We start from the raw sequence: 14,455 nt of genomic DNA, 5'->3' as shown, positions 1-14,455 counted from the left end.
CTTGTTTCCAAAATGTATGTAATCTGTTCCCACCACAGGTCCTTTGTATTTGCTTTTCCCACTGTCTAGAACACTTTTCCCATAGACTTAAAAGCACAGACTCAGGTCTGTGTTCAAAGTCACCTTCTCAGAGATTCCCCAGTTAAAAAATAGCAGAGAACTGCTTATTCTGACCCAGACTCTCTCCCCCTTACTCTCATTTATTGTTCTAGAACTTCTCATTCCCTAAATTTGTATTAGGCATTTCACTTTTCACCTACTTGTTACCTGTCTTCCCTACCACAAGATAAGCTCTAAGAAGTTGGGCATCATCTTGCTGGTGACTGATGTACTCCCAGCACCTTGCACAATGTGGGGCATACAGTAGTTATTCAATAAACATTGCTGAAGGAAATGAAAGAGTGCTTTCTAAAGAACATTTTCTACATTTCTGGGAAAGCAGCTAAGCAATTTTAATGTTTTTATAATCCTCATTTTAAAAAACATTTCCAGGATTTTTCTGGGTTTACAAGTTGATACTGTTATGTTACACCCACCTCTTTACTCCCAGTAATACTCTCTCTATATAAGACAACTTAGAAAGCATCTTCCTTAAACCATTTCTTGAGCTGACATGTTCTAGTTATCATACCATCACCTTCTTATGTGCTGGGACTAATGAATTTTTTAAGTTATATAACTTTCTTGAACCAAATGTTCTATTACCCGTGAGTAAATGTTAGGCAAGGATAGTTCCGTCCCATGAGATATCTAGAGGACAAATTTTCAGATGTATGATGGGCTTCTGGCCCAGTGCTTTTTCCCTTTCCCCTGACTGAAAAGTGTGGTGACATCAATATGGCTTGTCACAGGGGCAGAAGAACATAAAAGCACCTCCTACAGGATGGGAAACTACTTTCCATCACCTCATTTCCCATTTCTGTGTGAAAAGCAGGGAAGAGACATACCTACAAGAGCGCTTTCTGTAGAACTTTCAGGAAAATACATACATAAACACACATACCCCAGACAGGTACAGCAGCTGAATTCAGGCAAAAGTGGCTAGTTTTAGGATAGGTTTGACGAAATACTCTGAAAGACCAGTTGAGGCAAGGCTCTTCCCCTGCAATTCTAAAGGAATTACGATTTTTCTCCCTGAGGAGTAAAAGGCTGAGTTTCAAGAAGCATAACAGTGTCTCTTCTCTGGTTATTGAATTCTATAAAATAGGGATACAATCAGATCTCCTAATGTTTTTGTAGATGTAAAAAAAGGTATAAATCTGCTTTGTTATAAATAAAATAGACAAATTATGGGAACATGCTGTATAGCACAGGGAACTCTACCTAATGCACTGTGGTAACCTAAATGGGAGGGAAGTCCAAAAGGGAGGGGATACCTGTCTGTGTATGGCTGATTCATTTTGGTGTGCAGTGGAGGCTAACACAACATTATAAAGCAACTGTACTCCAATAAAAATAAATAAATAAATAAATATGGTGTTCATAATAGACTTTTTTAAATAGTTATAATCTAGAGTCCATTGTATAAAATTTGGAAAATGCTTGAATGTATGAAAAAATACAGAAAAAAATCATTTATGAAAAAAGAAATTTTGTTACAATCTGATCCACTGTTGTCCAGCTGTTTCCTGCTCTCACCTGGTCAACCCTAGCCTAAAAAAAGTTATTACACTGGCATCTTCTATTCTTGCAAAAAACTGGCCTCAGTGCACGGTGTTCTCTCAAATTCCTTAAGATTCCATTTCCCAGGCTCAATCTCAGGCTAGCTTAACAGATTTTTCCATACCTGAGAACCACCTACACAAGGGGTCTGCAAACTATGGGTCACAGGACAGATCTGGCTCACTGCCAGTTTTTGTGCTGTCCATGAGTTAAGAAGGGTTTTTACAATTTTATGTGGTTGAAAAATCAAAAGAAGAATAATATTTTTGTGACACGTGGAAATTATATGAAATTCAAATTTCAGTGTCCAGAAAGTTTTGCTGAAACACAGACAAGCTTTTCTATTTGCATATGGTTGCTTTTGCACTACAATGGCAGAGTTGAATAGTGACACGGATCACAAAGTGTAAAATATTTACTATCTGGCCTTTACAGAAAATGTTTGTCGACTCCTGACCTTAAGAGAATATTTTTCTTTAAATCAATTCACCTGTTTATTTTAAATTATTTTAAAAGAAAACTTCATAGCATTTATAAACAGAAAGCTAAAATTACCCAAACCTGAAGGCAACCTCAAAAATAACATCAACAGCCACAAGGAGATACTTTGTATCCATTAAGATTGCTACCGTCAAGAAAACAGAAATAACAATTGTTAGTGAGGATGTGGAGAAATTGGAACCCTTGTGCACTGCTGGTTCCCACCTGTAGTAAAATATAAAACAGTGTAGCCACTATTGAAAACAGTATGAAGGGTAGGTCTTCAAAAAATGTAAAACAGAATTACCATATGATCCCTGGATTCCAGTCGTGGGTATATATCCAAAAGACCTGAAGCAGGGACTTGAATGTATGTTTATCCACCCAGGTTCACCACAGTGTTATTTGTAACCAGAGGTGGAAGTATCTCAAGTGTCCATCAATGGACAAATAGATAAAAGCAAAATATGACATATACACAAATGGAATGTTATTCAGCCTTAAAAAGGAAGAAAATTCTGACACAAGCTACAACATAAATGAGCCATGAACACATTGTGCTAAGTGAAAGAAGCCAGCCACAAAAAGGACAAATACTATATGATTCCACTTATATGTGGTACCTAGAGCTGTCAAATTCACGGAGACAGAAAGTAGAATGGTGCTTGCCAGGAGGTGGGGTGAGGGGAAATGGGGAGATAGCATTTAATGGGTACAGAGTTTCAGTCTTGCAACACAAAAAATGTTCTGTGGATGGATGCTGGCAACAGTTGCACGACAATGTGAATGTACTTAATGCCACTGAATATACACTTAGTAGTTAAAATGGTAAATTTTATATTATATATATTTTACAATAATTTCAGAAGTTTTTTAAACTGCAACAAAACCAGAATAAGGTTAGTTTAAAACAAGCTAGATATTCTTGCACATCTAAGACATGGTCTTGCTATGTTAAAATGGTTAATGAACAATTCTTAGGGAGGCCTTGATGATTAGCAGCAAACCTAGATGCTGCACCTGATGAAATGCAAACGGAGTGAAAAGGGACTTTCTTACTATTTATGATTCAACTTTCGTTAATATCATGTCCTTCTACTCATCCATACTTAAAAATATGGGGATTCCTGTAAGAGTCCCACAATTTGGGAAGCACTAACCTAAAGTATTGCCCAGTGATAAGTCAAAATACAAGAGCTATCATCCTTACATTCTTGCTAAAAGGTTGTTTGTGATTATAATAGGATATTCTCCAGTGAGTGAAGAGCTTTGCTGGATTAAAGCTCCCTCTTTCACAATGACATGATTTTAAAAAAATCACCTCACAGCCCTGTACTGTGGTATTAAATAATAAAATATATTTGAGCAAAGGACAATTTATAAGATTGGCTCTGCTAGGGTTAAATTTGGGATATCCTAAAAACAGAGAGAGATCACAGCGAACGTTACCATTTTTTTCAGACAGGTATCCATGCTTTATGGAACTAGATAAAAGAAAATCAAGTAAATATTTACCTGTGATATATGTCAAATTTGATAAAGCACTAGTAATATTCAACAACATCAATACTCTAAAACAAAAATTTTTAAAGAACTGGAAAACATTAGGTATTCAGCTATAAGGTATGTCTTTTCTACATCAACATATTTTTAAAGGATTTTAAGATCCTTTACAAGACCTTAAGTTACGACTCAGTATCAAACGCCCACTCAATCAAATTATTTCTAATAAATCGAGTCTATCCCAATGTTGCTTACGTTGTCCACAATAAGTTCCAATATATCCTTTCTGGCACTGGCAATGGTCATCTGCACAGGTCCCACCATTCATGCACCTAACACTGCACTGCTGAACTGCAAAGAACAACAAAAAACATAAAATTATCAATCACCAGAATTATAGTATCTGTGAGAGTTATAAAACTATACTAAATACCCAATTAATGACAAATGTATTCTATGGAAGTAAATGTTATGACCCAAGCATACCTTTATTTATTTGTAGTAAGTATGCACACGAGCATATCTGTTACAACATATGTTACTTAGTATATATTTAAAATCTATTACACTTTCAATGTTAAAAGAAGGAAATATAAGGTGACTAGAAGTGTAAGTTCTAGGATGCAGGAAGCACTCATGTATCCATTCAGAATGCGGTGGCTGAGACCTGGCACTGCCATCACCCAGTGCTTAAGCAACTGCTTCTCTTTCTCTCACATCAAGTGTTTTAACAAGGTCTGCAGGTTCCACTGGAAAATACATCTCAAATCCATCTTCTCCTTTCTGTCGCCATTGATACTGTGTGGTTCAGCTACCCTCATCTCTCACCTGGACTGTTGCAGTAACCTCCTGATAGGTTCCCTAGCTTCTACTCTTACCCTCTTCAAATTCTTTCTCTGCAGAGCAGCTACAGTAATCTTTTAATAATATAAATGGCATTGCTTCATTTTCTTATTGAAACCCTTTCAATGATTCCCTGTTGCATTTGGGATATAATGCAACCCTTCCATGACCAAGGAGGCCGTGTATTATCTCCCTGGATGTGCCTGCTTCTCTAAGACCTTCTCTTCCCAATCTTCCTCTTTGTAATCACATGAACCTTTCACAGTTTCTCAAGTGGAGGAAAGGTCTTTTGATTTGCTACTTCCTCTCCCTGTGAGGGTCCCTCCCTGGCTCTTCTCATGCCTGGCTCATTCTCATCCTTCAGAACTCAGCTGCAATATCACGTCTCATCAGAGTGGTCTTGTCTGGCTCCTGTAACTAGGTTCCCCCTTGGCTCCAGGCTGTTCTCCTTCACAGCAAAGTTTCCTTCCGAGAACTTACCACTATCTATAATGACTCTGTGGTGTTTGTTTACTTGTGTTTTGTCTGTCTCCCTACAGGGATGTAAGCTCCGTGACAGTGGATGCCAAGTCCATTATGACATCAGGGCACTGAGCTCATTGCCATTTGCTGGGGCCAAGGAAACTGTGGAAGAAGTAGACTGTGGTCAACAATGAATCAAGAGTTTCATGCCACAGTTTCAGATGCCTACTATCCATTCAAGTGGAGAAGTCCAATAGGAAATGGAACATGTGAATATGAAGCTCAGTGGAGGGAGCTACTCTAGAGATAATCATTATGAGTTAGCAACACATTGGTAGTAACTGAAGACATATATGTAAACAAGTTCACCCAGGGAGGACAGAACTCTTGGGAATACCTAGCTGTGACTGTAAGGCTAATAAAGAAGGTACAGAAAGGAGACTAAGAAATAATAATCAAGAAAAGGAGTATTGTGAGCCATTAATATTTTACAAGTGAAGGGAAAAGAGAGCATTTCAAGAAGATACTGATTAATGGTGCTAAATGCTTTGTGGAGCTGGAGCATCTTGAGGACTGGAAAGGAGAGAAAAGTTCCTGGTGGAAAGGCAGCCAGTATTACTCAAGGCCAAATGAATTCAGGGATCCTCTATTAAATTACATACCATAAACTGAGGGTCAGCCAGTGATTGTTCAGCTGCCCAGGTAGAGGAATTAAGAAACTGAACTGTAAAAAATTTCTCCAGGTTTGGGTTTTTTGCTGAGGGTGTAGTTGAGAAAACTAAGAGAACAGGATAATGAAGATATGGGGAATGGTATCGTCCAGGCAGTCAGACAAGGGAGGTTCAGGAAAGTAGTGGAAGAAGTTTGCTAATCAGGGTGGTCAAGAAAGTCTCGATGAATTCTAAATAACAGGTTTTCAAAGGTCGGGAAAATGACAGATTATTTTCACAGAAAACGAAACTAGAGCATTAATCAGAAGCTTCATCATCAGACAATGACATTTGTTATATGAATCTTGAATCTTATATTCCTCAATCAGATAAATTATCTATTACCTTTTCTTAGGGAAAATTTGTAGAGAGAAGTGTTAAAAATATAACAACTTCACACTAGTTTGAGGCAGACAAAGATTTATTTAATTATTGAGCAATTAAATAAATAATATCTGCTTCCACCTTGCTATAAAATATTACCTTAAACACTGGCCTAAAAGATTAATCTTGGACCTAAAGACCCATCAATTTCTACTTAGGTCATGAAAAACACAATCTTAGCCCACTGTTACTGTGATCTTACAGAGCTGTTGGGAGTCAGTATGTGAACAGCAAAATAGCTAATATATGTAAAACATCTGGTCAGTACACAATAAACAGTTGTTGTCATCTCAATCCTCTTATCCTCCCCCTTTAGTTAACCCACAAAACAGGATATGAGCCACAGGAGTTAAGCAAAGGCAATAAACAGAGCTGAGGGTTTGAGACTACAGGCTTAGGCATCAGAATCCCTGGCTTCAAATCCATGTTACTTTGGGCGAGTTAAACTTATGTGCCTCATCCTCCTTCTCTGTCAATGGGGTAATAATAGTATCTCATAATATTCATGTGAGAATTAAATAAAATGATATAGTTAAACACTTAAAACAGTACCTGCAACATGGTAAAAACCCAGTTAAGTTATAGCTATTACTCGCAAAGAATTACTTCTCCACTAAATCCAGGCTCTTTTACTGAATAGACACATAGCATCTGGACCAGTATGAAATCATTTTTCTTAATGAAAATCACTCCCCCATTACCCCTTAGTTGTTGGTGGCAACAACTAAGCCACCAAAGATTTTTACTCCAAAGATTAGTACTGACCTAGTTAGGAAAATTATCATGGGTCTATATCCTCATTGAAAAGGACATTTAGTATTTACTCAAAATCTTACAGATAATGCAGTAAATAAGGTCACATATTAAAAACGTACTTGATTTTGATCCACAGGTTGGTGATATTTGGCCGCTGGAACAAGTACACATGTTAGGACGGGAACAAAATCCATCTCCACAACTATTTCTACAAATTGCTGTAGAAAGCACAACAGGGAAACGAACGAACAATTAGGTAATAAACCATAGTTTACAAAATAAGAAAACTATAGTTAAAAACAATAAACCTGAAAAATTAAGATATAAAATATGTGATATATTATATACAGTGGAATATTACTCAGCCATAAAAAGAAACGAAATTGAGTTATTTGTAATGAGGTGGATGGACCTAGAGTCTGTCATACAGAATGAGGTAGTCAGAAAGAGACAAACAAATACCATATGCTAACATATATATATATATGGAATCTAAAAAAAAAAATGTTCTAACGAACCTAGAGGCAGGGCAGGAATAAAGATGCAGACATAGAGAATGAACTTGAGGACACGAGGAGGGGGAAGGGTAAGATGGGACGAAGTGAGAGAGTGGCATGGACATATATACGCTACCAAATGTAAAATAGATAGCTAGTGGGAAGCAGCCACATAGCACAGGGAGATCAGCTCGGTGCTTTGTGACCACCTAGAGAGGTGGGATAGGGAGGGTGGGACGGAGATGCAAGAGGGAGGGGATATGGGGATATATGTGTACGTATAGCTGATTCACTTTGTTATACAGCAGAAACTAACACACCATTGTAAAGCTATTATACTCTAATAAAGATGTTAAAAAAATGTTTTTAAATATGTGATATATAATGCCTAATTTCAGATATACAACAAAATTACCCATTGTAGACAAGTGAATAAGTCTCTTAAGTATCCTTATGATAATGTTCACACAAATGAAGCTACTTCAAGTTCCATAATCCTAATCATTCAACTCTTATCAACACAGGTCATCTTTTCCATTCAAGGGAAAGAGTTTATAATCAGAATTCACGGTGAGAAGACAGTCTTGGTCCTAGGAAGCTGGGAGGGTTGAGGAAACCTAGAGGTCCTGCATACCTTCAGAAAACGCAGCCAACTCTGTAAAGGACCTTCACAGGAGACAGAGAATGTGAAATTGGCTGAGCTGGAGGCTCCACGCTCTAACGACTTGGCCAAGCCCCAGGGGTTCCATGCACATTCCTTCCCGGCTGGTATCTGACCTGCCCCATCATCAATCTTTGTTCCCCTTAATAATTCTCTCTCTCCTTCCTCCAGCCTTTCTTCTCCCATTTTACCTCCACAACCTAGCCTATTCCCGCTGCTCAGAAAAGCTGCTGCGACATTTTGATGGAGGGAAAGTCAAAGCCTCCTGCAGCTATGACCTCCAAGGTATGAGGGTCATCAGAGCAAAGAATGTTAGGCTCACTGACACAGCACATACCACAGATCCTCAAAATCGGTAGTCCAGTGCCTTCAAATGGGAAGTCTCTCCCATATTTAGAGTCAGTTCATTTAGGAGCTGAGAGATTTATCTCTATACCCACAAGTGAATTCTCTCTGTGCACACAGGCAAGTGCTTTAATGCTCCATGAGTGGATGCATGAAGACAGGAAGAGGAGAGTCTGGGAATGCCCTGAAACTAGCTGTAAATATGTATGTAAATGTGTGTATGTATCTTTCACTAGGGAGGGGGTCTCACAACTTTCAAAGAGATCTGAGCCCCTCAATATGTAATGTAAAGGGTGTGTTCTATAGAAATGAACTAACTCAATGTTTTTCTTCTCCGGATTGCCTTTTGACACCCACATAATATGGCCGGCATCTCTATTACCACTCCCTATAAACGAAAGTGTCATAAATTATAGTGTGAAGATAAAAAACAATTTTAGGCAAGAACATGGCTTCTGCCATGGAGTTGACTATTAATTCTTAAAATGTGCTAGATTTTCTGATCACCAATAACTTTCCAATGAAAAATGTTTACTAAAACATTGTTTTATCTCAAAGCCCCCTTACCCTCAGTAGGTAGACATTTAGTCCAGGCTTACATTATATACAAAGTGCCCCTTCCCAGGTCCTAAACCCAAAGAAGGTCTGATGGGCTGGAGACTACTCATCCTCAGACAGAGCCCTGTCATGGCCACAGGTGTACCCTGTATATCCGTGAACCCATGAGAAGCAAGAATGCTTAGGCTCTTTCTCTTCACACTCATCTCAAACTATAGTACATCTCATCTAAATATCTGTCCCTCCCACAACTACAAAAACGATGAGGCCCAGAAATACCAGAGGGGAAAGGAGAGAGGACCTGGGTGTTGGGATTTCAGTGATGCTGGGAGAAGATGCATGGCACAGTGGAGAGTAAATGAATGGTATGCAAGAGGTCTGAGGTTGAGTTCCCGCTCTGCCATTGACCCACTGCAAGCTCGGAAAAAAACCCACAGCTTCTCTGGGTTTAGTTTTCTCATTGGTAAAATAAAACAAAAGGATTATACTGGAATGTTCTGATGTCTCTTCGGGTCTCAAATGCTATGATTCTGGGCCAACCCCTTCCCACTGTTATTCACTGATCAAAATGCTCTTCATAGTATAATTTCACAACAAAAAAATTAATAAGCAAACTTTTCCATTGCTTCATGTTCTAACAAGATTTTAAAAAAACAAATGGAGAGTGAGAAAGTCAATTTCATCCTTTTGGAAACAAATATTTGGAAGTTTGGAAGTACTTCAGTGATTTTTGCAGGCCACAATTAAGAACAATAACAACAAGACGCAGACTCAAATCAAAATGCATTAAGTTTCCAGTAGTTTGAGAAGTATATTTTTATTTTAATATCTTCTCATGAAGCCTGGTCAAGGCCAACCAGATTAAAATTCTAAGAGTTGATCATTTTAATATCTTTCTGTAAAGAAAAAATGTTGATGTATAAATGTATAAGGAAATTAATCTTTGGTCCTCTTTTTCTATTTGTATTTCACTTATTCTCTTTTTGTAAGTTTCCTCAGAGCTTTTCTTTTGCTAAATGATGGAAATTCAATAAATATAATAAATAATTTGTTATCATAAGAAAGTCATGGAATGAAAATTCTTTTTTTATTGAAGTCTAGTTGATTTACAATATTAGTTTCAGGTGTAAGCACAGTGATTCAGTGTTTTTGCAGATTATACTCCATTATGTTATTACAATATAATGGTTAAAATTCTCTGTGCTATACAATATATCCTTGTTGCTTATCTATTTTACACATAGTAGTTTGTATCTGTTAATCCCGTACCCCTAATTTGTCCCTTCCCCACTTCTCCCCTTTGTAACCACTAGTTTTCTGTATCTATGAGTCTGTTTCTGTTTTGCACATACATTCATTTATATTATTTTTTAGATTCCACATATAAGTGATATCATACATTTTTTTCTTTGTCTGACTTATTTCACTAAGCATAATTTTCTCTAGGTCCATCCACATTGCTGCAAATGGCAGAATTTCATGGAATGAAAATTCTTAATTTTGACTTTATGATGGTTTCAATTTAGTTATTACCTCCATATACTACAGTTTTAAATGTCAGACTAATTGAACTAGTGAATTTAATGCAAAATATTAAGGTAAAATTTAGATGAGACCCATGCAAGAGAATATAAACGCATTACAGTCTCCCTCTCTTTTGTGCACTATTTTATAGTCTTGGGTATTTGAATTACCTTTTAAATGTGCTAATAAATATTTTTGTAGATATCTCTTGACACAAGTACTGTAAGTGTTTCTTGGAGATATAAAGAACATTTCAAAGTTTATGCTTTGTATAGATTTATGATATATGTACATTCCAGTGTATTTCATAAGCACCCAAATACTTGGAGTATCAGAAATGAGGGCTACAATATTCACTGTTACTTTGAGATTTCCAAAGCTGATTTTCTAAACATGTAAAGAGCACACTGTTACTCAAAGAGCAAAAATATATTTAAAGCTGACACTCAGAGGGCCATATATATACGTATACATTTTTTTTTCCTACTGCAAATATTCTGGAAGACTCTGTTCTCTGGAATTCCCATTCCACACTGATCCAATAAAATCTGACTTTACAGATTTTCAACACGTACCATAAACCAATCCCTTCTCCTCGGCTACTCTCCAACTCAATAATGGCAGTCACATTCATTACATTTAGTGAGTCAGACTTTCCGCAGTGCCTAAGTCACTCCCGGCTAGTATGGCAGGTGTGTGGTGAGTGACTTAGCTGTTTCAGAATTCTAGGAACCATGGAAGTTTAAAGCAGGCACAGTAACACCCTACTGGTCTGAAAAAGTAAATGCACCCTCTACACACGCCTCATGTATACGACTTATGTGCTGGAGGGGAAAATATCCAATACCCTTCCATTCTTTTTAATAAAAGTAAAGGCTTATAATTAAAAGGTTTATTTAAAGTATTTATGAATCACCCTAAAGAACACAGTTGTTGCTTCCTGTTTTTGCCTCATTACTGGATACTGTGGGATTTTTAGGGTAGAAATAATAAGAAGCTAGTATTCACAACACTTGAGATACCATGCCTTTTTAAAAACTGCACAGAAATAACATCAAGTGTCTATCTCAAACCCACAAAACCAATAAATATAGAGTCAGAGATGCCACTACATCCTTATTATCCCTTGGCTAGTGTGGCTTGCCCTTTTTCTCTCTTCATGTGGCATAATTATCTTTTCCCTGGAGAATATTGAGGTCAATCTAAAGTCAAGACTGTCTCTAAATAAATGTGCTATGACACCTGGCTGTCCTCCCAACAAGGCAAATGTGGCTGTGCTCTATAAATACACAAGAAAAGGCCAGTCACACTTCAACTCACAAATTCACAGGCGTGTGAAGTAAGACATCCCATAGTCCACCACTGTGAGGCTGATAATGATAACTAATGACTTCTCCAATTAAAACTTGGAGAGCTGGGTATACACTTTGGAAACTGAATAAAATAATCAAAACTTTTAAGGTCAGATATGCAAAACTTTTGAAGTTCTAAGACTCACACTTTGGAAATCTACTGTACACTATGAGATCTGGGATCTGGAAATCCTAAATTTCCTAAATGTCTTCCAAAAATTAAAAAAAAAAAAAAAGTCAAGCCATTTGGAGGAGTTCTCTCTTTTAAAATTTTCGTTAACCTGGATCAACTCTAAATCTCTGAGAGTGCTCCTTTCATATCTATGTTAGATGACTGTTGAGATGAAACCAGAGATAATAAAGCGGTTTTGTACGGAGGCCTAAGCAAGCTTGATCTTCAGAAGGCCTAAACCTCCTGCAGAGTCAAAAGGCAGATAATTTACATAATCACATTGTGGTCTTATCTGCTCTCCTTCAGGAAAAAGTGGTGTGGGTTATCTGGGGAATTGCGGTACTCCCCCTTCAGTTTGTATTAATAGACATAGAAAGATAAAACTTCCAAGTATCTTTGAAACCTTTATTATTATTTCCCTTCAACAGAGTCTACAAGTGAAGTCTAAACCGAAGCAAACTGGCTGCTTCTTCCCCACCATTCAAATGGGGCCGCGCGTCCTAATTATTACTGCTATGTGGCCACCGGATTCTAAACGCAAATGTGTGTCCAAACGACTGAATGCAAGAGGTCGGCCCTGAGATGGGGCCGAGCGTGCTGCCCCCAAACTGCGATCCCAGCCTAGCACTCACGGACAATGCATTGGTTTCCTCCAGGGAGCGTCTTCCATCCCGGGCAGCAGTAGGAGTGGAACCTGGATCCGCATACGTTGGGCCTGTGATAGACAAGTGAAGTAACGCACACTTAGAGAGGGGTGCGGTAATACATTAGCAGTTTTCGTAACATTTATGGGACAACCAACAGACCAAAACTACACGTCAAATTCTTGGGGCTTGGGGCTCAGACGTGGAAGTGAACGAGCTAGACACTGGAATGAGGAGGGTCAGAAATGTCTAAACATTGCCTTTCATCCGCCCTCCGTTGCTACCTTTTTAAGGAGCGAAAAGAAACAGGGAAACATATAATTTGCTACTATTCTAGCCTCCGGATGCAGAGAACAAAGGGAACACTCCGTTTCAAAAATCCTTGCCCTCGTCCCCAAATCCATCCCTCCTTGATCAACTGTTACTTTGGCCCCGACATGTCAAGGATGGCGAGTCGGAAGGTGGAGCGCTCGGCTTGATGATTAGAATGAGCTGTAAGTCCCGCACACGTCCTCAAACAAAAGGCTCGGGAGTTGCGCCCCCGACGGTGGGGAGCAGGCAGGCTTGCCCAGCCCCGGCGCGGGGCGGCCTCAAGCGCGCCTTCCGCCAGGAACTTGTCCCCGCACGGCGGGCTCTGCAGGCGCTCCGCGATCCGCACCCGGGGGCCTCCGACCCACCCGCTGCCCAACCCCCCGAGGGAGGTTTTTTTTGTGTTTTTTTTTTTTTGCCGGCCGAACTGCTGAGGAAAAGGGGGAGGCGCTTCTGGGAGTCTTCGGGGTCTACTGGTGGAAGGGGCCTCGGCTCTAGCCGCCAGAACTGAGTTTTGGGAGGGGGTGGGATGGAAAGCTGCCAAGCCGAGGTTTCCCCCCGTGCCGCCTGCCCACCTACCCTCGGAGCACGTCCTGCTGTCCTCGCCTGCGGACGCGGCTGGCCGCCGCGACGCCCTCCTCCCGGTACTCGGGCACTGCGAACCCGCCTTCAGAGCCCGCCGCTGCGGGCCTGACCTGTTGCGGCGGCGACTGGGGCCGGGGCGGCTTGGGCGGCGGGGGCTGGGGCTGGCCGGCTGTGCCCTGCGCCCAGAGCGCCACGCAGCCCAGCCACACGAAGTAGGGCTGGAGACACAGCCGCCGTCGTCTCCCCATCGCGCGCGCTGAGAGCGCGCGGACCGTGGTCCGCGGAGACGGAGCGCTCAGAAGACAAAATCTACGCGGCCCGAAAAAAGTCAGGTCTAACAAGCCCTTCGTCGGCTCCGGAGATTCCCTTGAGCTCGGGCTCCCTGCTCTAGTGGGAGTCCAGGACCGAGCGCTGGCCCGCTGACTGCCGGCGAGGCGCGAGCTCTAGAGCAGCGGGCGGCGAGGCGCGGCGGCGGAGCGGCCGGCAGCCCCGCGCGGTCCACGTTGCATCCCCCGGGCCGCTGCCCCGAGCGACTCCAGGACCGCCAGCAGGCGGGGGCGGGAAATTACAAAAGTAACCCGAGCAGCCGCGGCGTAAAGTTACAAAGAAAGCGGACCTCAAAAGAAAAAAAGGGCCTGCACGCAGCGACTCGGCGGATTCCCGTGCGCTCCGGGTACAGATCTTGGAAAGCTGCAAAAGTCACCAGAAAGAAGCTGGAAAGCAAACAAAAGTCGCCCCCCAAAGAAAAGGAGGGTCTTCTCCCGGCTCGCCCGGAGTTCCACTGGGCAGCGACGCGCCGGCGGCGGCCGAAGAGCAGGGCGGAGGTGCGCGGGACCGGGGCGAGACGCCGGTGAGAGGGAGGGCGGGAGGCTGGACGCCGGGAAAGATGCGGCGGGCGAGGGCGCGGCGCGGGGGTTTTGAGGCCCGGCGGGGCGCTGGGCGGGCCGGCGGGCGGCGGCTGTCAGTGGGGGCTGGAGCGCAGCCGTCCACACGTGGGGCGCAGCCCTG

The 14,455-nt window shown here is 41.1% G+C and overlaps 1 protein-coding gene across 1 annotated transcript in view; it reads right to left on the bottom strand.

The window, feature by feature from the left end:
* The window catches only part of FBN2 (fibrillin 2), a 240,178-nt gene extending 226,041 nt beyond the window's left edge, over positions 1 to 14,137 (bottom strand). Inside the window, exons 1-4 of the mRNA XM_027098697.1 lie at positions 13,442 to 14,137; positions 12,542 to 12,624; positions 6,920 to 7,018; positions 3,901 to 3,996 (exon numbers count right to left, since the gene is read on the bottom strand). Of these exons, the coding sequence (XP_026954498.1) occupies positions 3,901 to 3,996; positions 6,920 to 7,018; positions 12,542 to 12,624; positions 13,442 to 13,695 (532 nt within the window). The 5' untranslated portion in view covers positions 13,696 to 14,137. The remainder of the gene's footprint in view (positions 1 to 3,900; positions 3,997 to 6,919; positions 7,019 to 12,541; positions 12,625 to 13,441) is intronic.
* Positions 14,138 to 14,455: the final 318 nt, after the last annotated feature.

Source organism: Aethalodelphis obliquidens, unplaced genomic scaffold (genome assembly GCF_003676395.1).
Source record: "Aethalodelphis obliquidens isolate GAN/ISIS:26980383/991018 unplaced genomic scaffold, ASM367639v1 scaffold4, whole genome shotgun sequence".
Taxonomy (NCBI): domain Eukaryota; kingdom Metazoa; phylum Chordata; class Mammalia; order Artiodactyla; family Delphinidae; genus Aethalodelphis; species Aethalodelphis obliquidens.
Note: the sequence above shows the minus strand (reverse complement) of the source record. Positions and strands in the feature narration are given on the sequence as shown.